Source organism: Chaetomium tenue (assembly GCF_020726465.1).
Source record: "Chaetomium tenue strain MPI-SDFR-AT-0079 chromosome Unknown F5144scaffold_3, whole genome shotgun sequence".
Classification (NCBI taxonomy): Eukaryota; Fungi; Ascomycota; class Sordariomycetes; order Sordariales; family Chaetomiaceae; genus Chaetomium; species Chaetomium tenue.
The window spans coordinates 2,709,130-2,735,487 of record NW_027117331.1 but is presented as its reverse complement, the minus strand read 5'-3'; the positions used below and the strand labels follow the sequence as shown (position 1 = coordinate 2,735,487).

Genomic DNA, 26,358 nt, shown 5'->3' with positions numbered 1-26,358 from the left:
TTCATCAAAACGTGTTGCTAGGCAGCGCGCCGAAATGAATTATATATGAGACAGACCAAAAAGTTAAAAGCAGATCAATGCCCATCCATCCCCGCTATGGATCCAAAGCCCTCAAAAACGCCCCTAACTGTGTTTTTTTGTAATCGAAACACCCCCAGCATAAACTGGCCTGGTAGAGAGAAGAAGGTATCAAGTGGTATATGTATTTACAGGGGCTTGCCGCCAATGAACTCGGACCACCTGCGCACCTCGGAGGGGATGCCCTCGGGGCGAGGCAGCTTCTCGCTCATGCACTGGGCGAAAAGCATGGCAGTCTGCAATAAATGGTTAGTTGGTGTCACGATGAATGAGGATGTTAGGGGAGTGGGAGAACTAACCTGAGGCTCCATGAACAGGGGGACGCCGAAGTCGACGGCGTTGCGGCGCATGACGTAGTCGACGTCCATGATGGTCTTGCCGCGGGCCTGGGCCAGGTTGAAGACGCCCTGGATGTCGTACTTCTTGAACACCTCACGGAGGGCACGCTTGTCCTCCTTGGGGAACTCAATCACCTCGACATTGAGCTTGTGCTTGCTCGTCGACTCGAGGAACTGCTTGACTTCCGCGTTGGCAGCGTACAGCTTGTAGCCGAGAGGAGCGAGGTAGTCGACAACGGTGGTCAACCAGCTCTTGCTCAGCTCGCCACCGAAGAGGATACCCTCGCCGGGCTCGGGCACACGGAAGTTCATGGCCGACTGCAGGGAAGACCAGTAGGCCTCGACCAAGTTCTTGCCGAAGCAAGCCATCTCGCCGGTCGACGACATCTCGACACCGAGGAAGGGATCGGCGCCGGCCAAACGGGTCCACGAGAACTGCGGCACCTTGGTCGCGAGATAATCACGCTTGACGGCCATCAGGTCGGTCGGTTCAGGCACGTTCTTGCCGACGAGAGCCTTGGTGGCAACGTCGATGAAGTTGGTACCGAGAACCTTGCTCACGAAGGGGAAGGAGCGCGAGGCACGCAGGTTGCACTCGATAACCTTCAACGCCGGCAGACCACCGTTAGGGTCGTCAACCTTGATAATCTGCATGTTGAACGGTCCGGTGATCTTCAGGGCCTGGGCGATCTTCTGGGCAATCTCCTTAACGCGCTGCATCGTGGACTCGTCCAGCTTCGCGGGCGGGAGAACCAGGGTGGCATCGCCGGAGTGGACACCGGCCTGCTCGACGTGTTCGCTAACGGCGTGGACGATCAAGTTGCCCTCGGACGCGACACCGTCGAGATCGATTTCCTCAGCGCCCTCAATGAACTTGCTGATAACCACGGGGTGGTCGGGCGAGACGTTGGAAGCCGCCTCCAGCTTGTCCTTCAGCTCGTCCTTGCTGCGAATAACGGTCATGGCAGCGCCAGACAGCACGTAGCTGGGACGGACAAGGACGGGGTAGCTGACCTGGTCGGCAAACTCTTCAGCGGCCTTGACCGAGGTGAGCTCCTTCCATGCCGGCTGGTCAACACCGATGCTGTCGAGAATCTCGGAGAACTTCTGCCTATCCTCGGCCTTATCAATGTCGCGAGGGTCCGTTCCGAGGACCTTGGCGCCTCCTGCCTCCTGCAGACGAAGGGCAATGTTCTGGGGCAGCTGGCCGCCCACAGACACCACAACACCGCTGGCGTTCTCCAACTCGTAGATATCCATAACACGCTCATAGCTCAACTCCTCGAAGTAGAGTTTATCCGCCGTATCGAAATCAGTGCTATAGGTCTCCGGGTTATACAGTGCGGGTGTTAGTATCCAAGTTGTTCATACTGTACGTCAAAAACGAACAAGGAACCAAAAAAAGGGGGGAGAAAGGGAGAAGAAAAAAGGTTATAAAAAGGGGGTTTGTTTTAGTAAGATAAGAGATTTCACTTCTCGTCATCTCTCATCTTCTCGCGAATTAAACGGATGAGAAGGACCAACAAGTAGATCAAGAGAAAATAATAGGCAAGAGAAAAAAGAAGAGAAACAGAGACGGTGATCAAGACGACGGCGACGCCGGCGAAGGTGAGAAAAACAAGGAGGTGAACGTTAAAGATGAGGAATGCGGCAAACCAGGCCACGAAGACGGGACCGAGAAAAAAGACGGATTGGCGTGGTGGTGGTGGTGTACTTACGTTAATCATAACCGTCTTCTCGCCCATCTCCCGCAGGGCGAGGGTGGCGCTGACGGCACACCAGTCAAACTCGACAGAGCTACCGATACGGTAGACGCCGCTGCCCAAAATGACGGTGCCCTTGTCCTCGAAGGTAACATCGTGAGTCGAGGCATTGTAGGTGGTGTAGAGGTAGTTGGTGTCGGCGGGGAACTCGGCCGCGAGGGTGTCAATCTTCTTGACCCAAGGGCGGATGCCGAACTCGGACCTGCGGGCGCGGACCTCGTCCTCGGTGCTGTTAACGGCCTGAGCAATCTGCCTATCGGAAAAGCCCATCTTCTTGGCCTTGAGAATGTGCTCTTTCTTGAGGCCGCGGAGGCTGCCAACCTGCTGCAGCTCCTTGGTGCAGTCCACGATGTTTTGCAGCTTGTGCAAGAACCACTTGTCAATCTTGGTCAGGTCGTGGACGCGGTCGACAGTGTAGTTCTCGTGGAGCATGGCCTGGCCGACGGCCAACCAGCGACGGTCGGTGGGGTTCTGGAGCTCGTAGTCGAGATCCTCGAACTTCTCGCCCTGGAAGCCGACAAACCTGGGGTCAACCTGCCGGATGGCCTTCTGGAAAGACTCCTCAAAGGTACGGCCGATGGCCATAACCTCGCCTACAGACTTCATGGCGCTGCCAATGTCCCGCTTCACGTGCTGGAACTTGGACAGATCCCATCTAGGAATCTTGGTGACGATGTAATCGAGCGAAGGCTCGAAGTTGGCGGTCGTCGTCTTGGTGACGGCGTTGGGGAGCTCGGGCAGAGTGTGGCCCAGGCCGATCTTGGCAGCGGTGTATGCCAAAGGGTAACCGGTGGCCTTGGAGGCCAGAGCAGACGAGCGGGAAAGACGGGCGTTGACCTCGATGACGCGGTAGTCGAGGCCATCGGGCTGGAGGGCATACTGAACGTTGCACTCGCCAACGACGCCCAAGTGCCTGACAATCTTGATGGCAGCGGAGCGCAGCATGTGGTACTCCTCATCGCTCAGGGTCTGACTGGGCGCAACGACAATGGAGTCACCCGTATGTATACCCAATGGGTCAAAGTTCTCCATGTTGCAGACTGTGATGCAGTTGTTATTCGCATCCCGGACGACCTCGTACTCGACCTCCTTCCAGCCCTTGAGCGACTTCTCGACCAAGATCTGGGGTGAGAGGGTAAGCGAACGGGCAGCCATGTTGCGGAGTTCCTCTTCGTTGTTCGCGAAGCCGGAGCCCAATCCGCCGAGCGCATAGGCAGCGCGGACGATGATGGGATAGCCGATCTTGGTAGCGGCCTCGAGAGCCTCGTCGACCGTGTTGACGGCGATGGACTTGGCGATAGGGATGTTGATCTCGTCAAGGGCCTTTGCGAACAGGTCTCTGTCCTCGCTGAGTTCTAGTGTCCTGACGCTGGTACCGAGAACCCGGACGCCGTATTTCTCAAACAGACCGAGCTTCTGCATCTGGACACCGAGGTTGAGGGCCGTCTGGCCACCGAAGGAGAGGAAGATGCCATCGGGCTTTTCCTTCTGGATCACATACTCGACGTACTCGGGAGTGACGGGGAGGTAGTACACCTCATCGGCGAGGGTGTGGTTCGTTTGGATGGTAGCGATGTTGGGGTTGATAAGCACAGAGGCCACGCCAGCCTCCTTGAGGGCCTTGAGGGCTTGTGATCCTATATGTGTAGGTTATGGTTAGCTTCGAGTTTCCCTCAACCCGTCCTCGGGTGACTCATTATTCACCGCCCTGAACATACCTGAGTAGTCGAACTCTCCAGCTTGGCCAATGGCAAGACCACCGCTGCCAATGACGAGAACCTTCTTGACGTCGACGTGCTCCTTGGGTTTTACCACTCCGCTCGCGAGGTAAGCCTTCGGATCGGGAGCGGGTTGCGCCGCGCCGGCACTCGCGAGGGCCCTGGAAGCAGAGAACAGGCGTTTTTGGTTCAACCGAGCGGTGATAGTAGACTCGGCTTGTGTGCGGAAGAGGCCATTTTGGGTGCCAGCGGTCAAAGGCCTCAGTTGAGAGGTGGTGACTGGGATGCGGCGACCATGGCGGAGGACGGCAGGAGCGCGGCCCGCCTTGCACACGGCCGACAACATAATTCGGAGGAAGCGACTGCGGAAGCGGAGGCGCTTGTTCAGTTAGGAACCCGCTTCAAGGTCGCAGGCAGCACTCCAGTCCTTCGTTTTTGTCAATTGACAGTGTCGCGTGTCTTCTGGGCCACTTTGGGTATTATGCAGCGGGGGGAAGAAAGTGGAAGATGGGAATGTGTGACGAAGTCGGGATGCGATTGTGCTGGGCCAAAAAAAAGAAGGCCGATCGGTCGCTGTGGGGAGAGATAAGCGATAAGCTGTGACTCTTCTTCCTCTCACAGACCTCTGCGCATCGACCCCAGTGCCCGCGCAAAATTTTCCGTGCTAATGGGAGAATCCCTTCCGACGCCGGAGGAGAATGCAGTTCCTGAAAACAGTGAGACTGAGAACATGGTGTTTCAAACACAGCACTGAATTCGGTTCTATATCGAGCTGTTGTTCCATCATTGCCATCAACACTGTTCTGTTGCTCTATGTCACTACACGGAAAGTATCAGGGGCCGTTCATGTGCATCATCGGCCCCTCTCCCTAATGGGATCCTCTATTCCTGAACAGAACCTCGTTGGGAGCCCAAAGCCAAGATTGTGAGCTGTGCTGTCTGTGTATGGATCTCATTCGGATGCTTGTTGAACCCCGCAACATCACATCCAGCCCCACAAAGTTTCCAGCTTGGGCAGCCGGAATGTTACCAAAACTGTCTGATTGGCCAATTCGGGCAGCCCCAACAAATGGTGACAGTTCCTTCTCTCTGTGGGAAAGGAAGCACGAGGGAGTCCGAGTGAAAATATGGCTGCAAAAGCCCTGCCATAGCTAAGCAGTGGGCATGAATGGATGCATTTTCTACAGAAGACAAAGCTCGAACTCAAAGTTGGGAGGAAAGACACGCCTAGGTATCTGGTGCGGACATAGTCTACGAAGTTGAGCGGAATTGGAGCTAGTCGTGCGCTAACGAATAGCCCTTCGCTGGCTGGCGATGACTTCAGAAAAAAAGAAAAAAAGAATCCATCAAGGTGCACATATAAAGTATGTAGAGACCCACTTCACAACCCTAACCCTCTAGTTTGCATGCCGGTGACGACAATTGGGGGAAAGTTATCACGCCACAGCATCGCAAGGAGCATCAACCTGGCGCGGCCGCCCGCAATCGTCAGTTCGATGCATCGCTTGGCCGTTTGTACGGCGCGAAAAATCACCAAAACATCATTTTATGCCTGACAGCATCCTAATAAGCTGCAGAATCGACTATGTAAAGTTTGCGCAATTTTAACTCTAATTTCTTTCCCTCACCCCAACTGCGAGGCGAGCGATGAACGATGATGATCCGGGCCCGAGCGCCGCCGCCCGGGAGCTTCCGTCACGGCCCGATGACGAGTACGACGCCGAGGAGCACGGCGTGCCTGGGCGCACCGAGGACGACCGCGGCGATGACCGGTTTAGCGAGGAGGAATCGGCGACGCGGCGGCAGGAGAAGCGTCGGGAGGGGTTGGCAAAGAAGCTCGAACTGGTCAGCCACCTGCAAAAGAGCCTGGACATGATCGTCTTCGTTTACATCTGTACCTTGTATTATATGGAGTGAGTGCCCTATGCGTATCAATTTTCGTCGTCCTTTCCCCAGGGAACCATCTTACTTACCAACCCCCCTCCTCCCAGATGCTCCCTCGTCCGTTTCCTCCTGCGCCTCGCCCCGCACTACTCGTTCCTCACGCCCAAAGACGGGCTCCTCCTCCCCGCCGAACACCCACACATCTACACCATCTTCATCCCGAGCGTGCTCTGCATCCTCGCGCACCTCTTCTTCAGCTTGCCCGAGGCCGGCGAAGCGACACGCGGCTACCTGCACGGCGGCGTCATCATCGACTTCATCGGCCAGAAGCCGCCGACCTCGAGGCTCGCCTTCCTGTGCTTTGACTTAGTCATCCTGGGCGCGCAGTGTCTGATGCTGGCCGTGCACCAGGAGCGCGAGGCGCTTAAGAAGGCCGTCTCGCCATCCATGCGCACCATCAGCGTGAACGAGACGCAGCCCGCGCAGCCGGCGGCGCAAACGACGCAGAGCCTTGACGCGGAGGAGCGCGGGGAGCTGAGGGACGAGACATATCTGGGGGAGGGCACGGGGACAGAAATGCAGCCGCTCTCTGCGGGCGGACAGGCTCGAGGGGGTGGGAGCTCCTCGACAGGGGCGGCGGACGATGAGCAGGCCGGGGGCACATACTCGTCGGCGGCGGCGGGTGTAGATATGCTAGATATTATCAGCTCGGGCAACGCCGTGTTGGGGAACTTTCATGTCATTCATGCTGTTCGGGCGGTGGGCAACGGCTCGCAGGGTGCGACCGCCTACTCGCTGCGGACATTGGGATATAATGCCACGCTTGCCGCTCTTGCTGCAGAACGAAGGAGTAGACTTATTGCCAGGGGGCAGAGGTAGTAATAGTGCGCAAGAACATGTTTCCTGGCTGTGCAGCTTCCTGAAGGTTTGGTGTAAGCAGGCCCGCCTTAAATGAGCTTGGTTTAGTATTCCTTATGCTACTTTCCTCCCGACATTACCAACGCCTGTCCCCTTAACAGATATTATCAAATCACCGGCCCCGTCGTCATCACCAGCATCCCGTATCCCCCAACTACTCGCCCCAAACTCCTTCAAGTCCCTCGCTAGCCCTATTATCTCCTCCCTTGCCATCACCTCCCTCCCCAACCTCAATCTCCCAACATCCTCAGCCCCCATCGCCATCAACGTAAGCACGGTCGGCGCCGCGGCGCCCGTCACACACCCTCCCTGCGCAATAACCTCGAGCAGCTGGTACGCGCACCTCGTGCCAATATCCTCGGGCACCACCCCGCCCTGGGGCGGCGCGACCTCGTCGGCCGCATAAAACACCCCATCGGCGCTCGACTCCGCCACCAGACTCAACCCAAACCCGATACCAAGCTTCCTCTTCTGGGCGCTGCCCTTGTCACCAACCAAGGGCGCTGGGTCGTACTGAGCCGCAACATGCACATCGGAGACCAGCTGATTCAACACACCCCTCGCAGCGGTAATCATACGATTATTATGACTCGCCGACACGCCCGTACAATACGCCACCCCGCGAATACGACGAATCCGCCCCGGCCGGCGATTCAGATGCAGCGTCTTCGGCAGGCGCACCTGGCTCGCAAAGCGCAACTCAACAAGACCACCACCGCCGCGGCCGCCGGGGCCGGGACACGAGCGCGACAGCACGCGCAGCTCGATGCGGGCGGGCGGGATGCCGAACAGGCCGTACAGCGGGAGCACGGCGGTGCGGAAGGTGTCGATGGAGAGGTCGCCCGTGGAGAAGGTGCCGGAGGTGATGACGCCTGGGCCGGAGAAGCGCACGTTCATGTGCGCTTTGGAGAAGGGGGCCAGCAGCGCGAGTGGGAGGAGGAAGTAGGCCACGCTGCGCGTGCAGGTGGCCGGGAGGACGTGCTCGATGGCGTCGCTGGCGAGGGCGGAGCCTGCCCCGGGGGTGGTGCCCGTGATGAGGCCGGGTTGGTAGGTTATTGTGGTGCCGCTGTAGGAGACGTCGATGACGCTGCCGTTGGTGACGGCCTCGAGGAGGCGTAGGAAGGAGATCTCATGCGGGGCGAGGCCTGGGTTGGTTGGCGAGGCGGAGCGGATCTTGGAGATGTGGATGGGTCGGCCGGTGAGCGTGGAGAGGACGAGCCTCTGGGTAAAGGCGCGGTGGCCTGTGAATCGGAGGAATTCGGGTTTTGAGCCGGACATGGTGGTGTGGTGTTGGTGATTGATCAAAGTCAATCAATGAATTCAATTCCGGGCTGCAGCCGATCGACTGGCCGCAGGTTTCCAGAAATTTTGGAGGGTCCGCTGGTTCTGCCGGGCGGTCGGGGCAGCCAAGACACTTATCGGGGAAGTTGGCGCGTCGATAAGAGGTATCTGATGGAGGGTCTCCATAAAAAAAGATGCTGATGCGGGCAGCGGCAACGGTTCCCAAATGGGTCTTGCAGGTTTGAATCAAGACTTTTTGAACGGGGAGACAAACGAGAGACAGACAGGCCGACCCCGCCAATTATCACTCCCCGCCCACGGCTGTTGTTATATCTGTTACATCCTTCCCCTCCACTCCCCATTCCCCCGTCGAGCTCGAATGCGTCAAGAGTAACCGCTGATGCCGCCTTGCCAATGCCACCTCGGACATTCGCCCTCGACCTCGGCAGCCGATGTAGCAGTTATGTCTGCAAGTCGTGCCTCGACAGTCTACGGCCCTTGAATGCCACCTATCGGCCATGGCTTGCTAGACCATCATCATCAAGAAGCGTCGCCCGACGAGCTCAACCACCACCTCGCGCCCCCCGGCAGGACGAGGGTGCCCCGAACCCCGCAGAGCTTCAGCGCATCCTCACCGAGGAATTCGAACGTGGCCCCGAACCGCCCTCCTCAGGCTCTACCGGCTTAGACGTCAAGTTCTTCGACCAGGAAGCCTCCGGGCGGATTCGGCGCCTGCGCGATGATGACGAGTTTGGCGAGGTTGCCGGCGGCTTGGACTCGGAGATCGAGACGGCCATCAGCGGCCTCGAGAAGGATATGATCAACACCCTCAAGATGTTACAGCGCATGGAGAAACAGGGCGGGAAAAGCGGGCAGGAAAGGGCAGACGAGTTGCGACGCCAATTCAAGAAGACGATTCGTGTGCAGTACAAGGGGAAAATGGGTCCAGAGGCAGAAGCATATGGGATGATGCGTATCCCGGGCTCCAGTGGGTGGCGCCAGCGGCACGTGCACAACCTAAACGTCTTCCTCGCCCGAGACAGCGTGGTCAAGGGCGGCATCCCGAGGCCCAGGGACCTGGCAGACTGTTGGAAGTACTACTCGGCGGCGAGGAAAAGCCTGTCGTTGGCCTGGGACAAGGTGCCGCAGGAAGTGTGGAATTTCCTGTGGATGACTCTGTCATGGGAAGGGGAAGGCGTCGAAAACCCCAACCGAATGCAGCACATTTACATCCTCGCAAGGGATATGCAGGCTGCCGGCGTGCCTTTGCGGGAGTCGCAACAGCTTCTGGCCATAGAAGCCATGTTTATCGAGGGTTGGGAGGAGGAGGCCATCGAGGCTTGGAAGAAGGGCGTTGTCACGCTCGGGTCGAAGCCCGAGACCTTCAAAAAATACTGGGAGCTCGGCGTCCGTATGTACTGTCTGTACGGGGACACAGAACGGGCACAGAGAGCCGCCGACACCCTTCTTAAATCCTCGCAGCCACCCGAGCCCCGCATTCTTCTCCCCATCACGCGGGCATTGGCGGCGACAAAGTCAACCCTTGAGCAGGCCTGGGAGACCTACACACAAATGCGGACTCTCCTCGGAGAGACCATGACGATCGAAGACTACGACGAAGTAGTCGCCGTGTTCCTCACGTCCGACTGCGTCGAGTATGCCCTACAGGTCTTTGTTGACATGATGTTCTCGGGTGCCATCGACGTCCGAGGGAAGACGAAGTTGCCCCTGGCAGTGGGCAATCACTTCTTCATCGGCAAGTGGCTGAAACGGCTCATCGGGGCAGGCGACCTGGAAGGCGCCTACAAAGTGGTCGTGTATGTACAGGACAAAGGGATAACTCCGGCGCCCATCCAACTCAACGGCCTCATCGGCGCCTGGTTGCGGTCAGGGTCGGCCGAGAACGTTGAGAAGGCCGAGGCCCTAGCATGGAGCATGATCCAGGTTCGTTTAGACTACGTCAAGTTGCGGCAGCAAGAGGATGTCATCAAGTTCCAAACGGTCCCCGGCCCCTCCATTACCGAGCTGGCCGCCGCCGAGCGGCCAGAATTCATCTGCCGAACTCGCGCCACCGCCGAGACATTTTCCATCCTCGCAGAAAACTACTGCTCTCGCAGGCTTCACAGCCGCCTCCAGGAACTCTTTGAGGTCCTCCAGCAAGCCAAGATCGGCCCGACCAGCTTCCTCATGAACCAGGTCATCCGGTCCTACTCGCAAAACGGCGAGGCCGCCGAGGCCGTCAACCTCTACCGCGCCATGACCGAGGAGCAGCACATCCGGCCCGACGGGCACACCTTCCTCACCCTCTTCAACACCCTCTCGGTCAACCGCCTCATCCAGCGCGACCCCGACCTCGCCAAGCAGGACATCACCACGGCGCGGGCCTTCTTCCGCGACATGGTGCGCGCCGAGTGGACCTTCGACTCGCCCGACATCTTCGCGCAGCTGCCGCGCACCGTGCTCTTCAGCCTGCTCAAGGCCAAGGACTTCCGCGGCATGATCGTGGCCGCGCGCGCCATGCAGGCCCTCTTCGCCTTCCACCCGCCCGAGGCCCTGCTGATCGAGATGGCGTCGGGCGCCGGCTCCCTGCAGGTCAAGACCAAGAGCAACATGGCGCGCCTGGTGGGCGGCCGCCGCACCATCGAGACGCTGATGAAGAAGCACCGCATGGAGCTGATCCGGCGCGGCCACCCGGGCGTCGAGATGACCGAGGCCGAGAAGATCGACGAGCTGCGCGACGTGCTGGAGAAGCTGATCCTGTTGAGGGCGGGCGCCCAGAACATGGACCCGGAAGAGGGACGCCCGCTGTTGGAGGAGGCCGCCGAGGAGATGGGCGTGTATGATATTGTTGTGAAGAAGGACGCCGACGAGATCGCCAGGCACAGCAAGCTGGACAAGCAGATGGCTGGGCTTGGGCTGGGGGTCGTGTAGATGTATGTATGTATGTACAATAAAATGTATTATGGCCACTCCAAATCACATCATCAGGAGTTTGTTTGCATGCATTGGGACCAAACACACAACGGATATGAGGGATGACTGTTCCTTATTTTCAGTTTATTTCTATTCCCACTTCGAAGGGAGGTTGAGCCTTCCCCCAGCCGCAAATAGCTATGACGGCCAGCGGTTTCTCGCGTTACCCTCAGAGCCTCGCAAGCTCCAACTTCAGAGTCTAGCCTTTCACTCAAACACACTCTGATACACCGTCACAGCCGCCAACCTTTCCCCATCGCCATCCCACAACGACTTACACGGCACGACCGGTCCAACCCCCTCACCACCGCCCGTTGTAGTAAACACCGTCGCGTCCATATAGCTCACCACAACCACCAACTCCTCTTCACCAGATCCAGAACCAGAACCAACCCTTCCCAACTGCGCCAGCGCCCCCCTCGCAACATCACCATGCACCACCGCCACACCACCACCACGATCCCCCTCCTCGCCCCACCGCTCCGCCACAACCGTCTGCACAAACCGCACTCCGCGACCCTCTCCCTCCCCCTCCCCCTCCCCATCTCCACCCCCATCTCCCTCCCCATTTCCACCCCCAGACCCAGAAACAAAACCATCAACAACAACCTGCACCACCGCCACCCCGCCGCGCCCCGCCACCCAACGGCGGACACGCACACTCCCCTCACCAGCACGCGCCACGCCCAAATGGGCATGCCACTCAACCCCAGCAGCGCGCGGGAGGGCGTCCACTTCCGCGACAAACAGCGGCGGCGTCGGCGTCGGCGTCGGCGTCACGGCCGGCTGTTGTTCCCCGGACGGTGCGCGCCGGGTCGTAAGGAGGACGGAGCGGTCGGGTAGGGATGGGGTGGAGGAGGTGGTGGTGCTGTCGTTGTTTGAGGCGAAGGTCATGTAGGTGGGGTTGTAGCGGCGGTCCCAGAGGTCTGGGCCGGTGTCGTCATCGTCGTCGTCGTCGCTGTTGGTGGGGTTGGGGGCGTGGGCGGCTGTCCAGGCTTGGGAGGCTAATTTTGCGTTGGCGCGCATCTCGCTCTTCTTGTTCTCGTCGTTGTTGTCGTCGTCGTTGGGAGGGGATGCCGGGAAGTAGGCCACGGCGCTGGTCCACCACTGTACACCCATCTCAACGCCTATTCTCCAAAGGTGCTGGAGGGAGAGGGAGAGTTGTAGCGGTAGGGTATCCTCGCTGCTGCCGGCCGGCAGTGCCATAGTAGCGGGGACAAGGGGGATCTGGCCAGCGATGCTGACTAGTCTCACACCAGAGGAGGAAGCAGAAGCATCCAAGTCACCAGATCCCCCGAGACTCGACACGGGGATGGAGATGGCCTGGCTATAAGGCCCGATGTTAGCGGGTGCCCAGTACGAGCGCGATTGCACGTGTAGGCCCTGGCGCTGGCCCGGCTGGAGGGCCGTGTGGACGGTCAGGTAGACGGCAATATTCGCGGCTGCAGCGTCGCCGCAGGAGATAGTAACTCTCGAGGGCGGGTTGGGTGCGTCAAACAACGTGCCGTAGACACTGTTGACGGCGGGAAAGTCGGCCATGCGCCGGAGGATAACTGTGGCGCTGAGGATGGCGGACGGTGAGAGGTCTTGTTGCCGGAGCCGCTGACGAACTTGCTCGACAATGGAACGAGTGTCTGCTTCAACGGAATCGGACTTGCTGCCGACAAAAGACCACTGCTGAAGCCTTTCACTCGCAGGCGGCTGAAGAGTCCTAGGCGGCGAGGGAAACTCGACCTCCACATCTGGACTTGACTGGAGAGAGCCATCCGCGCCAGGCAAAGCCAACGCATTCATCACACCAACAAACTTGTCATCAAGCATATCAGGCACCCGAACCGTCCCCCCAGCTGCACCTGTAGCACCCAACTCATCCCCCTTCTCCTCCAACCTCGCATTCCGCAAGCTAAGCCAGGCACTGCCGCCACCCTCCCTAACCACCCGCCGGTCCCCTTCATCCACCACAATCCGCTTCCTAAACAGCTCAGCCGGCCCGTCCAGCACAAGCGTCTCAAACTCGCCCCCCTCCCCGATCACGGCGCCCGTCTCAGCGGCCCCAAAGCGCCGCATCGCCCGAGCAAGCCTATTCTTGCCGGCGGCGCTCGCAACATTAGTCCACAAGAACCCATCATCCAGGCCACCACTCGCCACCTTGACAATACGGGCCTCCACGCCCGCCGCGGCCATGTCATCGAGCAGCTGGGCGTCCGACCCAGCGCTGGGGTCCGCGGGGCCCGGCGACGGGGTCGGGAGCACGGGGTATTTCCACAGATAGGCCAGGGGCGTCAGGCCGAGGCGGGTGGCCACCGACTCGACGCGGGTGCGCTGGTAGGTGCTAAGGATGGCGCCGGCGCAGAGGGCGTTGGCTTCCGGGTGCGCCTGCTTGATGGCCAGCAGCAGCGGGACCATGGACTCGGTCTCGTCGCCGCCGCCGCCAGTGATGCCCTCGGCCTCCTCCTCCTCCGAGCGGCCATGGTCCAGCCCGGAAGCCCCACCCTCCGAGCCTCCACCGGCGCCGGAGTTGTTGTGCCCGGCGGCAGGGGTGGTTGGGCTGCTGCTGCTGCTGCTCCGGTGATGGGAATAGTCCTTTCCGTGCTGGGTAGCACCGCCGGTGATTGCCCGGCGGTATAGCGGGATGCCTGTAGCCTCGGCATAGAGAGGGATCACCTGGTGGCCCACCGTCTGGTACATGAAGCTGTTGAGGTCCCGTTCATCCTCATCTGCCTCGGGGACCACTTCATTTCCAGCCACCCCACCTTCATGACCCGGCACAACGGCGGCGGGAGGACGCCCACCCTTGTCCACACCGCCAGGGGTTGACATGAGTCCCGGGGCCGAGACGGCGGTACTGGCTGCTGGGGCAGCGGAAGCTGTGGCGGCCGGGGTGTGTGAGGTATCATCGTGGGGCCCAGACTGCTGCTGTGGTAGTATCGGGTGCAAATTGGCGAGAGCAACGATGCGGTGCCCGTTGGCCCGGCAGTGGAGGAGTGAGAAAAAGCTGTCTTTGCCACCGGATACCAGGGCAATCACGTTCAGCCCGTCGGTCTGGTTGGACGCCATCGTGGCCTACCGTCAAGGTTCTTGGGCACTCCTCGTCGCTCCGCCACAGTGAGTAAACTCGCTAACTACGCGGAAGTTCCTGAACTGGCACGGCTGAACCAGGGACACCCACACCGGGTCGTCCCGCGCGTGGAGACACGAGTGCTCGTTTCGACAAGCTATCAAACGATATTGGCCGATATTGGCTGAGCTCTTCCTTCGTGCCCTTTTCCTTCGTATGGAAAGTCCGGAATGTTCTTCACGAGTTCCACAACTGCCGGCGAACAAATACGGTGGTTCGGCTAGATTGGCGAGTCATTAGTTCATGTAACCGGAAAACTGTTGCCGTTGAAATCGTCTCGAATTTCTCATTTGGGAGTCAACCAAGGCCGAATATGGCAGACCATCGATTGATTTCGGTGGAGAGTTGCATGGGACTTTGCGGCCGCTAGCACCCCGTGGGAAGTGGGGCCGCTCCGGGCTCGTGGTTCCATCTCGAGCTGTCAGGGTACGCAGACAGAACAGAGGCAGAGATGTAACCTGAGGGAAGTTAGAATTTCTGGGGGTCTAGCTAGCCAATTTCCTCTGCCGGAGCCACCCGAGGCCACCGGTGTCTGTCGGTGACCATTGGACGTTTCTTGGCTGTGACGAGACGTTTGAAAGAAAAAATGGAATTGGAATGTTTGATTGTTTTGGGAAGAGAGAGCAAATGAGAGGATGCGAAAAAAGAACATGGGACCCGCACGAGGGTTTGCCACCAACGACACGAACGGGAAGGCACCATCTCGTCAAGTGCTTGCTGCTTCGAGACAGATCGTCCGGCCCGGCAGCTATGAGCCCCAAACGTGGGCCGAAGGCAAGAGCAACACAGACCATTTTGAAAGATGGCGTTGCAAGTGACTGCCCCATGCAGAAGACTAAGCTCGTAGATCTGTCTCAGTTGCCCCATCGATCCACACGTGCCCAGACGGCGGGAGCCATTCGAGTCTGGATCCCATTGCCCAAGTCGTTGACAGTTAAGTTAGTGCCCCAGGGACAGAAGAAAGGTGTCAAACAACGGCAAAAGCGGAAAATGCGGCAGGAGGAGTTCCTCCGGTGGCGCCGACCAAGGTAATTTGCCCATTTCATCACACATGGAAAAGCATTAATTACTGTGTGCACAAAAAGTAACAAGTACATTGGTTGAATTGATGTACATTGTGTGCAAACCCATGTTTCAACACGCAAAGCTACCTAACCTAGCTCGCCGATCTGTGACCTGCACATCACCCAACTCCATCCATACAATCCACCTTGATAGCTCGCAATTCCGAGGAGAGCTTGGGCAGCGAGAAGACAGCTAGTCGTTGAAAGGGGCAAACAAGTCCGCCTTGAAAAGCTAAACATACAACACCGCCCCCACATAGACTAACCCACCAGAAGGGACTGAGACCCTTCTTTTTTTCCCACCAGAAGAAAAACTAAGCACTGAAAAGGTCGAGTTTGTCCCAGAGCCTTGGCGGGTTGAGCCTGTCGCTCCGCCTGTGCTGTACAATTACAACGAGTGTAGAGAACCCGAAAACAGATATGGTAAAAGGGGGCTGGGGGTAGTGCAAATGACAGGAATATTGAAAAAGAAACCTGGAAACAACCGCTGTCCTCCCCTCCCGTCCTGTGTAGATCGATCCCTTCCTCTCATGATGCGGCGGTGAGATGCCAGCAGAGTATGATGGGTCGAAACGGTGATGGTACAATGCGCAAGGAGCCGATGAAATACGCGCAAAATGCCGAAACTGAAACAGATGGACCTTTACTCGCTTTGCCTTAGAGGTAATTTTACCCCTGCCACCGGTTGTGAATGAATAAAAAAAAAACCAATTCCCTGGTCATGCCGGCGTTTCGAAATGGAGTGATCCCCCCTTTGTATGCTGATGACCTTTCCCACCGGTTGTGATGTGTTTACCATGCCCAGGCTGAAGTCATCATGGGTCGTCGTATCGGGCATCAATGGCGACGGCACGTTCCAAGTGCGTGAACCATGGCCATTGTGTGAATAGTGTGCAAAGAAGCGAAGGTTGGCGTCCCGAAGCAGCGGCGGAACGAGTTATGCGCAGCTGACTGCTTTTACTCGGACCGCTTGCGCTTCTTCTTGCCATTGTCGCTGCCCTCGCTCGAAGATGACTCGCTTTCGCTGCCGGGGATCTCGGAGGTGATCTGGAAGAGAACCTTGCCAAAGTGGGAGATCTCCTCCTCGGTCATGGGAGCCCCCACCATAGAAGAATGGGGGTAACCGGCCATACCCGCACCCATAGCATCGGGATCGTCGATGAGGTTCATGACGATGGCGCCGGCACCGTGAGTGCGAGCATGCTGCGCGAGGTTGTCGGAGCGCGAGAACTTCTTACCGCAGTCGCCGCACTCGAACGGCTTGTCCTGGGTGTGCAGCGACCGGTAGTGGCGCTTGAGGTGCTCCTGGCGGCGGAACCGGCGGAAGCAGATCTCGCAGATGAATGTCTTGGAGGGATCCTCGGTCAGAGACTGCTTACGTCCGCGACGGCTGGTGGGGGCCGCGACGGGAGCCGACCCGGCATTCTCGGAGCCCGAGTTCGACTCCGACTCGTTCTTAGCCTCGGTGGTGTTGCCGGTGCTACCCTCGTTGCTGGGAGGAGATTGGGTCTGGGTGCTCCCCGATTGAGAATCAGCAGCGGTGCTCATGGTGGGCTGGTCGCTCTTCTTTTGGCGCTTTGTTCTGTGGGACTCGTTGTCGCGTGAGTCGGCCAGGGTGAGAAGGTTGTCGGTAGCAAACGCGTCGCTAGCTTCGAAATCCTCCGTCTCTTCACCACAGAGGTAGCTTGACGCGCCAAGTGAGAGTGCGTCCGAGCTAGCACGTGATCGGCTGATGTGGACCTCAGTGGAGTCGCCCAAGTTGACAAGGCCGTTCACGAAATCGTCCTCTGAGTCGAGGTCGGAGAGGGCGTCAAAAGAAGGGAGGGTGTTGCAGAGCTGGGTGTGGAACTCAAAAGCAGAAGAATCGGGCGAAATTGCGGGGGTCGCACCCCTGAGCACAAACTTTTGGTCTTCGTCCTCGCCGGGGCACAGGGTCGGCAGCGCAGAAAATTCAGGCGCGAGAGTCGAGTTAACAGTGCCAACAGTCAAATTCCTGGGGTCGCAGAAATCGTCCGACGAGATGGAGCGTGCATAGGGAGAGGGTGAAGGGGAGAGAGAGGGGCACGAGGATGCGGGAGACAGGAGGTCGCAAGCCTGTGTGTTGAGAGGGGCAATCTGAGAGAGCTGTGCCTGGGCGGGGAGGTACACTATTGTGGCCGTGTTAGCGCGTTCAGGTTCGTCCCAACTTCTTAGTGCAACATGCAATCGATAGCGGAATGAACAACAACGCATGAAACATGTGAACCGCTCATCTTGTTGTGAAGACAGCGGGACAAATTTCACATTTAAAACCAGTCAAAGGCAAAAAGTCCGCAGAAAAAAAACAGCAGAAAGGGCAAAGAAGAGGCAAGCTTACCAGGCGTCAATGGGGGTGATGCACATGCAGACCAGTCGAGGCTGGGGAAGCTCTCGAGCGCGCCGTCCATGCCACACGATTCCTTGCCATCGAGCCCCGAGAACATGGGGTTCAGCGGGGTCTGCAGCATGTCACAGCTGCCAGGGCTGCTGATGGCACTGCCCGAGGAGGAGAGCGGCGGGGTCGACGGGGAGTAGAGCCCCTCGGCCTCGCACAGCTCCGTGTCCAGCACGATGGTCGGCTTGGGGGCGATGGGCATCGGGGATGCCACGGGCGTCAGCGTCGACGGCAGGATGGGGACGCTGCCGAAACCCTTGGGCAGGAGCGGCGGCTGCGAGGAAGAGGAGCCGGGCCGCGAGTAGACGGGCGTCGAGGGCAGCGGGGCCACGACCGGGAGCATAGACATCTGCTGCATCGCCGGGTGCTGCTGGTGGTGTTGGTGGTGCTGGTGGAGTTGGTGCTGTTGCGGGATGAAGCGGCCGTGTTGCCGGCTCTCCGGGTTCATATCCGGGCTGTAAAAGTAAAAAGCCGGGCCGTTCGGGTGGGCTGTCATCATGGTGTCCATCTCCGATGCTGCTCGTTGCTGTTAGCCATGGCAGCCCCGTGACAGTCCCGGGTTACAGCTGCCACCAACCTGTCCTGAGTGTATTGTGTGGTTGGTGATCTGGATGCTGTGTTCCTCTCGTTTGTCTCGCTATCGTCTTAAGTATTAAGTAGGTATATATGGGGGTAGTTGTACAGTTGTCGTCGCAAACGTCGTGTGTGGGCTGTGGCCTAAAGATGGTGTGGTTCGGTTCCGCTAGTAAGGAATGGATGGCAGTTGTGATCGTGGGATCAAACAACTAGCCAGTTTAGAGGGCTCGAGGGTTGGTGTACATGGACTCGTCTGAGTGACTTGTCTCGCCTATTATCACACTGCAATGCCCACTTCCTATCTCTTGTCGGTGACTCTGCTATCGTTGCATGGAAGTCGAGAAGGAGGGATGGGAATATGGTGAGGGAGGGTTTCGGTTGGAGACTGAGTTGCTGTAAAAGAAGGACAGGAATAAGATTCCGAAAAGGCTCGAGACCGGAAAGAAACAAGAACCGACAGCTGAAGCAAGAAGAAAGAGGGGATCACGCGTCTAGGTCGACAGATCTGCCCGTGTGGAGAGGAACCTGGGAGGTCGGAGAAGGGAAGCCCTGGCGGATATGTACAAGACGCTCCCTCCAACCCACCCCAGATCAACGGCGGAGAGGTCGCAATGGCCGATGGTGGCTCGACTGGCTGGCCGGCCGGGAGCCCACCCCATGCCCACGCCGTCTCGCTTGGATTCGACAAGGGCCAGGACCAGGAGGCCACAGGCCCCTCCGGGACTGGCCCACTGGTGCTTGAGACCCCTGTCTGCATGTCTGGGGCAAGGTGGAGAGGCAACATCAGATGGGTGGATTTCTCAGTGGAGGATGGCGCAGCGATTAGCACAAAGTTCTAAATCGGGACTGGTTCGGCCATGCCCTCGGAAGTACCACTGAACTGATAGTACATTGACCCACCCAAGTAAATGCAAGCGGCGGGCGGTGCCCGCACAAACCAGCCAAGAGCTTTCTTCCTTGGGTCCTTTCCAAGCGTGCGGTTGAAGAGGCCTGGCACGCCTGTCTGTCCCGCACCGCCGGTCGCTGGCTCGCTCTTCTGGACGACCTCCACCTTGGGATGCGAGAGCTGCCTTGTGGAGTTGTGTCTCGCCAGTCGTGGAATGCGCCGAGTGGCGGCTGTTTTCGGGCTCCGCAAGTAGCGAGTGAGAGTACATGTCGCAACACTGGAATTGGAAGAGTGCGATACACCAGTCCGCGACATCTGACCGTCCCGATTGCAGCTGTTGGCTGCATGCTGTCGCTTCGTTGGGACTTGCGGGTGGCAGCGACCAAGTTTCCAATCCAGACGAAGCAGGATTCTCCCCCCAAAAAATCACACAAAGTCGTACACCCAGCTGGGCTTTTTCGCCGTCCAGCGGGCGCAGTGCATGGCCGCTGGCCAACAGGAAGAAGCGAGCAAATGCATAAAGCCGGCCGTGATGGCCTCCGAAGCTCTGATAGGTTAAGCCGACCACCAAGGCGTTCCTCCACACTAAACTTGCACAGAAGACTCTGACCGAGGCGCGGTGTTGACCAGTAGTCGGGCACACCCATTCGCTGCACCGCGTCAGGTCACATCTGTCCGTTCCTCCCCGCCGACCAGTAGCAACCGCAGATGGCTGCAGCGCTGCAAGGTACGAACACCCCGAGAGGCCACCCTTCTGCATCACAAGTGCTCAAGAGACTGGGCGTTGCGCCGCCTGTCGTGTCGATCGTGACGACCGCCGTCGGCACGCAACAGCCACGGATCAGAGCGGTTGATTCAAGCCGATCACAGCCATCTTGGCTGCCTCGCACGACCCGTCGTCATGGATCGTCAGGTAGCGAGGTGCGGGACTGAATGCGCTGCCGCAACTTCATTATGCTCTGTGCCCGTTTGAAACGCAATAAGAACACACGACCCAGGCATCGGGATGGAGAAGCAGAGACACGGAGCGAATCATGCTCGCTCAACGCGAGAATAGCATTGAGTTGGCTCAGGGTTCGTGCTGTTTCCAGGAAATCACGCTTCTTTATTTATCGATGCGTCCCAGATTGGGTGCGTAAGATCCATAAATGGCTGCTTTCCTATCTCGAAGTTCTAAATCTGTCAGTCGCCAAAATGGAAACGGGGAGAAAATAAATGGGATCGTCGGTAAATGAACCGCCGTTATTATTGTCGAGATAATGCAATCGCGAGGCGCCGGTGTCAACAGCACAGCACGAGCACCATCGCTGGCGGACTCCATCGGCGGTAAAACTGCGAACTGCGCTTCGGGTGTGGTGATGAGAGAAGCACGAGACCACATGTTTTGCATCTTCGGCAGCCAATGTCGACCTCCGACTAGTTATTCGTAGTCCGTCAGCCCGATGATGCCCCTCCCCCCCTCCCGATGGAGGTTGCAGCTGCCCGGCGGTTGTGCGCAAAGGAAACATGAAACAGCCGAGAAGCTGTTGCAAAAACGAGCAACTTGTCGATCACAAACGAGGTGACCACTCAGAGAGACGGGAAAAGAAGAAAACTCTGTTGGGCGTGGTCCAACGTCCACTCGGAAGGTGCGAGGAAGGCGTCAAAGCCCCTCCATGCAACCACTTAAAGTGCGCCTCTGTCAGTGACGCGGCAGGAACCCCCCCAAATCGCAATGTGACAGGGCAAGATCACGGCCGAGGCGCCTTGGCCCCCAGTTTCTCGTGATGCAAAAACAGCCGCCCACCACAAGTTCATTTTGATAATTAAGGTACCTTACGAGCTTGCCTATCCTGCTTGACGTTATACGAAAATCTCGGTATGTACACCCGGAGGATTTGACATTGAGCACAAAGCAGGCAAGCGCTACCAAGCGGCAGCTAGCCATGAGCCATGAGGCAACCATGCCACGTCAATCACAAGCACCCAGCAGTTTGGCGCTATTTTCTGCCACTATCACTTCACACACACGAGGAGCCCGCCCACGAGCATCAAAGCTTGTTTGGCGTCCCACGACTCACAAGCCCCAGACCCTCTCCCCACGCATCAACCACCGCATCGCGTCCCCCACGTGCAGCTCACTTGCAAGCCAGTTTATTAGTTTGCTTGGATGCGCGGCAAACAACCTCCCAAGTGGTTGCTGATGGATATGCGATGGATCTCATTTCTACACAGCTGATCATCACTTGCTCTCCGGGTATCCAACTGTCGGCAGCTCACCGTGTCCGCCGCAACTCAAACGGAAACGGAACTTATTGGCGGCACTTGTTGGGCCCTCTCTCGGCTCTGCCGCCGAGTTTGGAAACAAGCGAGACTTCCTCAGTGTAACATCTCTCTCGGGCCTTTCTTTCCCCAGATTCGAAGCCGAAGACTCCGGCCGTCCATCCCATTCTGATGATGTTCTTCTGCAAGTGCTGGGGCTGGGCAAGACTCTTTCCGGTTGGCTTGGACCATGGACGAAGGCATGTACCGGTACATGGCCCATACATGAGACCCCGCTCCTCTTGGCGGATTTGGCCCCTGCGCGCTGCGGATCCAGGCCAGTTTCCTGTCCACTGTGTCGGAGGTGGTTTGCCCTGGGGCTCAGTTATCCACACAAACCAGACACAGGCCGGACTTTGCTCCAGAAACGGCAGCTCACCAGGTTCTCGGACGAAGAAAACCACTTGTGTCATTGCAAAGACCTCGAGATCGGCCCGTTGCAATCAGTTCGGTGATGGAACAGGAAGATGGAAGCCTCGATGGCAAACTCGACAACTCGTCTCGCACTCGACTGGAAAAAACGGTGCTGGAACCGACTGCCCGTCCCTTGCATGCTGTATGTACTATGTGCATGCTGTTGGCAACCGCATCCAGGTACGCTGCTCCGCAATACACGAGACAGCCGGGGTACGTCGACCACTCGCTTCGGTAGGATTCTTCTCTCGACGTCGCACACACTGTTTCCTTCGTCGTATACCTCAGGTTGTCGATACCTGGGCAGAAAGAAGTCCACTGATACGCCTGCCAAGCCCTTCGGGTTCGTTGACCCGGCTCCAGAGCTGTCAAGTATCGGTGGGTCTGCCGGTCTCGAACACGGCGGCGTCCTGATCCGGGACAAGGTGAGGTCTTTTCCCCATCGTCTGGTATTATCCTGAAACCCTGGTACAATGACTGAATGAGTCGAGTGTGGTGGGGTGGAACATGACAATCTTTTGCCACCGCAGCCCTGGGTCGCGTCGACAATCGGAGAAGTCTGTTTTGGCAGGTTTAGCCAGAAACAGACGACGCGCCAACATTCATTCGTCAGCACGTGCATGCGCTGATCCCACGCAGGAAAGGTTTCGCTGGGCAGAAAACCGAACAGAAAAAGGAAAAGACCGTGGTGGTCGATTTTTTTTTCTTCTTTCCAGAAGAAATGACGCCAATGGAGCCAAGTTTTAACGCACGTGGATCAGATAACAACTCTGTATTCCTCTGTTCCAGTAACTCTCCCAGCACGTGGATCTCGACAACTGCCTGCTTCGGTGTGTCGATTCGGCCGTGGCGGTCTGCCGGCCAAGGAAAATATTCCGCGTTCTGGGTTCCAAAGAGCAGGGCCCTGGGAGCCTGGGTCTCTGGGACCTGGTACGGACCGTTGACGAACGGGCCGCGGAGGGGGACCCGTGGCAATCCCAAGGATTCCGAGGACATCGGCGGGCTCAAGCCCAAAAGGGAGGGTTATGCCGCGTCGGTGACCTCCCCGGATTTGTGGGAAAAGGGCCTGGTCGCGCTTGTTGAATTAGGCTACCGCATTAAACTCGATGTGGTACTGGGCACTTCGCTTGTCCTGTCCACCGCCATTTCCACCCCAATGCATGCCATCTCTCGGAACCCTAGGTTTCATTTTCCCGGGTCGTCGCCGGTCGCTGGGGCTCGCCGGGGATGAGCCGTGCGAGCCAACAACAACAACCCCATGCCCGGGAATTTGACATCTGGATGGGTTTTTCGGTTTTGTTGTTCGTCAATGCCACGCTAACTAGCGGTAGGTGGGCTAGTGGGATGCAACGATGGCTCCAGGGAAGCACGCAGGCCTGCTGCTCACATGGGTGCTCGCCAAACTGAGAACGTTGTGGCGTTGCTTGAATCGGGACACTGGCTCGACTGGACAACCGCGACACCCTTCTGATCTCACTTATGGCCCATCTTTCCCGGATGAGAGCCGAAAACCCAGGGAAATTCACCGTTGGGCTCATGCTTTTTGTCTGAGATCGACGGCCCTTGTCTCTCAAGAAGCAAGCATGGTCAATCTTCCCATGCTTGCCATGACAGATGGTGATGGCGCAATGTATCTGCAACGCGTTATTTCCCGTCTCGGCGATGGGCAGCACGACCAGGCACACAGCGAATGGCGGTCTCCAAATCCCCCGCTATGTCCCCCCACCGACCCAGCTTCGTTCCCACCTCGGATCCACTAACGCAGGAACAGAGACCGGCTCTGCCAATGGGGGCGCCCCCGTGCCATGTCGATGGGTCTTCTCGAAGGTTTCAGGGTCCCATTTTTGTGCATGAAGAGCGCCACCTCACAATTCGCGCTCTGCAGGCCAACTTGCCCGTTTCCGTCTTGAATTTCCAGCATACCCTTGTTCATGGCAAAGCCCGGCCGATTTCCCTCCCACGGCGAGCGAGCATCGGGGCTGCCAGATTGACTGGTATCGGGGTCTACTGTGTAAAGATAACGTTACACGGTCGAGGACGACAAGCACGAGAGCTCTACACTACCTTATCACAGTAACGACTTCTCCTCACACTTCCGGGCAAAGCCGCTGTCCAGGACTGCGGGCAACAAACAACCAGCGACCTCAGCAAACACAATCACTACTTCTACCAGCATGTCGCGAACGAGCCCGCTCAGGATTCCCTTTCTTGACCAACCCCGCCACTAGACTTCGTAACTAACTGCTGGCAGCTTCAGCTCTACTACTTCGTACAAGTATGCCCTCCACCATCGCGGTCGGCCTCTGTATCTCCAAGATCGACGGCCCGTTTTACGTAAGGTATCGATTCCGGTGGTTGCTAGCACTGGCTAGTCCCCAAAGCTGGGGGCGCCGTCAGCACTAGCGCGGTGAACGGACTGCGTCGAGAGGGGTTCTGGGCAGCTCACCTCGGCATCCCCAAGTTTTTGGGTGAGGATCGAGATCTCGCCGGGAACCAACCGCGACTGAAGGGAACCCTGTCGGCGGGATGGCTGGCGAAGGATTCGCGGCTCGACCGTGCGCAGGAGCAGCGGGCAGCCAGAGGCACAAGCGCTGATAAGTGTGCCCGGGTTTGTGGGGTTGCGAGGTTGTGAGATAAGATTCTGCGCATCCTGGGTGACCTCGAGGTTCCTGTCAAACCCACCGGCGTTGCTGCTTCTTCTTCAACTGACAGCTCAAAAAGCAACAGGAAAAAGCAGGGCCTGTCTATTTGAGAGAACTGACAGTTTGCATCCAGTCATTTTGCCAAGGCACCATCGTGCTCAACTGCCGTGTGAGCGACATCTTCGAGACATTGCCACAAACGCCAGCCGCAGTGGAGCGGACAAGGTCAACCAGGGCAGTTGTTGTGACGCCGTCTGAAGTCCAGCCTCAAAAAAAACACGTTCTTCTCAGTCTCAGGCTGTTTAGTGTCAGGTTCGTCCCAGCCAGGTAACAGGGCACACCCACAAGAGCGCGGATGTGATAGCCGATAATCCCATGCAGCGCTATCACTCCGAGGGCCCCGCTGTCCAAAACACGACACGCCAAACACCAATGGGTCAACAAACCCATCCTCTCGCTCGAGCAAGGGCTCGGATAAAAGTCTGTACCTGTTGCATCTTGCATCGCGAACGGGCATCTCGCCACAAACATGGTGCAGACTGCAGCCCGGTCGCGCAGTCCCGGGACCCTTCATTGGCCCATATCTGTTCCGACTGGGAAGTATTCGCTCCTCCCTTGCAACAGTCCGTCCGCAACCTAGTGACCATACACCACTTACACTCGAGACTAATAAATGCCCCGCTGCCGGGGGGTTGGCATTGGATCTTCCGCACTCCACACTTTTGGTTCCGTTCGACGCCGTCCGTGTGCAGACGGCGAGGTCTGAGATCTACCTGACTTGCTGGTGTGGGCGGGTCAACCATACCAGTAAGCCAACTATGCTGACTCGGCCGCCGCCGATGCTCGGCAGTCATCCATCTTGCGTCACTGAATCGGTTCCTGCGCCGCAAAACCAGGGTTTGGTTCGTTACTGTGTAACTATCACACTTGGTTCGTCGGAGACAGTCCGAAGTAGGGGACGAATACTTGGCCATTATCGGACCCCAAACCTGTGACCAGTGTTGCTTGGTAGGTGGTATTGCTCGCAAGCCACCAAACAGCAATTGCCGGCGGCAGGGGTGTGTGTGCGGTGTGCTGCAGGCGTTTTGAACTTTTTGCTGTTGCTTGCAGCTGGCGTCCCCAGCATCGCATGCACGCAGGGGCACGCGAGTCCCTTCGAAACACTCGCTCCATGTCTGTCTGGCGCAGCGCAGCGCGCATTGCATTGATTGAACCTCACCGCCCGACGTCATGTTGGAGACGGCCAAACGAGGCAATGCCTCCCCCCAACGCATGCCTACCCACTCCTTCGATCATCATCAGGGTGCTCCCGTCTTTCGCTTAACGATGGAGCCCAACTCCTCCAACAAACCCCATAAGCAGCTGAGCACAAGATAGATGACGAGATAGCTAGCGGCAGGCAGGATCCCAAGTCATCAGTCGCAAGCAACTTTCGTGTTACAAGTCAGGCGCCCCACTCGCCATCACCAGCGCCGAGTCGTCTCGCAGGGGGATCCGAGGGCAGCGGGGATCGGGGACCTCCCATAGTACGTTCTCACTGGCTCGCGCGCGCGATCCCGCCCCGCGCCGGTGGCCGCCCTGTTTGGGTGTTTGGGGGGGCCTTTGCCAGCCGTGCAGGTCAACCAACAAGTATCCGTCCGACCGCACATGTACAGTACCTGTCTTTTCTGGTTGGCCGGCCGCGTTTGCATGGACCACCGTCCCAGCACCAGCAGCAGGGCAATGAGCAATGGTTGGTGCTGCTGCATGCTGCACAGGCCGCGTCCGCGCCGGCCACCTGGGTTTGTTCCCACTACCTAACTGTCCCGATGGGGGGGCCGATGGACAGGCTGGCAGGCCGCAGCGGACGGGCCACATCGCGGGCGGGTGGTCGGTCGGTCGGTCGGTCGGGCGGTCGGCGGTCGCACGCAAGGCCGCCGCCGGGAGGCCTACCGACCTCCCTCACCCGGGATTTGGGTTGAGCAGCAGGGCTGTGATCGGATTGGATTGGA

The 26,358-nt window shown here is 58.2% G+C and overlaps 8 protein-coding genes across 8 annotated transcripts; 3 read left to right on the top strand and 5 right to left on the bottom strand.

The window, feature by feature from the left end:
- Nucleotides 1-206: 206 nt before the first annotated feature.
- On the bottom strand, nt 207-4,243 carry F5144DRAFT_485428 (uncharacterized protein; the record flags this gene model as incomplete). Its single annotated transcript, XM_066785498.1, has 4 exons — nt 207-314; nt 378-1,742; nt 2,105-3,816; nt 3,898-4,243. The coding sequence occupies 4 exons, from the start codon at nt 4,241-4,243 to the stop codon at nt 207-209; spliced, it is 3,531 nt and encodes a 1,176-aa protein (XP_066644931.1).
- Nucleotides 4,244-5,297: 1,054 nt separating this feature from the next.
- On the top strand, nt 5,298-6,696 carry F5144DRAFT_628656 (uncharacterized protein). The gene is made up of 2 exons (XM_066792345.1): nt 5,298-5,810; nt 5,889-6,696. Exons 1-2 carry the CDS (start codon nt 5,545-5,547, stop codon nt 6,658-6,660), a joined length of 1,038 nt encoding a protein of 345 aa, XP_066644930.1. The 5' UTR covers nt 5,298-5,544; the 3' UTR covers nt 6,661-6,696.
- On the bottom strand, nt 6,697-8,073 carry F5144DRAFT_568168 (RNA 3'-terminal phosphate cyclase/enolpyruvate transferase). Its single transcript, XM_066788635.1, has one exon. The coding sequence runs from the start codon at nt 7,975-7,977 to the stop codon at nt 6,754-6,756; it is 1,224 nt and encodes a 407-aa protein (XP_066644929.1). The 5' UTR covers nt 7,978-8,073; the 3' UTR covers nt 6,697-6,753.
- Nucleotides 8,074-8,196: 123 nt separating this feature from the next.
- On the top strand, nt 8,197-10,969 carry F5144DRAFT_568166 (uncharacterized protein). Its single transcript, XM_066788634.1, has one exon. The coding sequence runs from the start codon at nt 8,395-8,397 to the stop codon at nt 10,909-10,911; it is 2,517 nt and encodes an 838-aa protein (XP_066644928.1). The 5' UTR covers nt 8,197-8,394; the 3' UTR covers nt 10,912-10,969.
- Nucleotides 10,970-11,160: 191 nt separating this feature from the next.
- On the bottom strand, nt 11,161-14,010 carry F5144DRAFT_486209 (uncharacterized protein; the record flags this gene model as incomplete). Its single annotated transcript, XM_066785536.1, has 2 exons — nt 11,161-11,478; nt 11,545-14,010. 2 exons carry the CDS (start codon nt 14,008-14,010, stop codon nt 11,161-11,163), a joined length of 2,784 nt encoding a protein of 927 aa, XP_066644927.1.
- A 1,732-nt stretch (nt 14,011-15,742) lies between these two features.
- Nucleotides 15,743-18,269, bottom strand: F5144DRAFT_188261 (uncharacterized protein). The gene is made up of 2 exons (XM_066782796.1): nt 17,492-18,269; nt 15,743-17,282 (listed from the first exon to the last, which is right to left on the bottom strand). The coding sequence occupies exons 1-2, from the start codon at nt 18,054-18,056 to the stop codon at nt 16,093-16,095; spliced, it is 1,755 nt and encodes a 584-aa protein (XP_066644926.1). The 5' UTR covers nt 18,057-18,269; the 3' UTR covers nt 15,743-16,092.
- Nucleotides 18,270-21,516: 3,247 nt separating this feature from the next.
- F5144DRAFT_188248 (uncharacterized protein) lies at nt 21,517-22,712 on the bottom strand. Its single transcript, XM_066782795.1, has 2 exons — nt 21,691-22,712; nt 21,517-21,625 (listed from the first exon to the last, which is right to left on the bottom strand). The coding sequence occupies exon 1, from the start codon at nt 22,345-22,347 to the stop codon at nt 21,721-21,723; it is 627 nt and encodes a 208-aa protein (XP_066644925.1). The 5' UTR covers nt 22,348-22,712; the 3' UTR covers nt 21,517-21,625; nt 21,691-21,720.
- Nucleotides 22,713-23,077: 365 nt separating this feature from the next.
- F5144DRAFT_546716 (uncharacterized protein) lies at nt 23,078-24,845 on the top strand (the record flags this gene model as incomplete). The annotated part of the gene is made up of 5 exons (XM_066787427.1): nt 23,078-23,355; nt 23,983-24,059; nt 24,098-24,333; nt 24,501-24,679; nt 24,749-24,845. The coding sequence occupies 5 exons, from the start codon at nt 23,078-23,080 to the stop codon at nt 24,843-24,845; spliced, it is 867 nt and encodes a 288-aa protein (XP_066644924.1).
- Between the last annotated feature and the right edge of the window lie 1,513 nt (nt 24,846-26,358).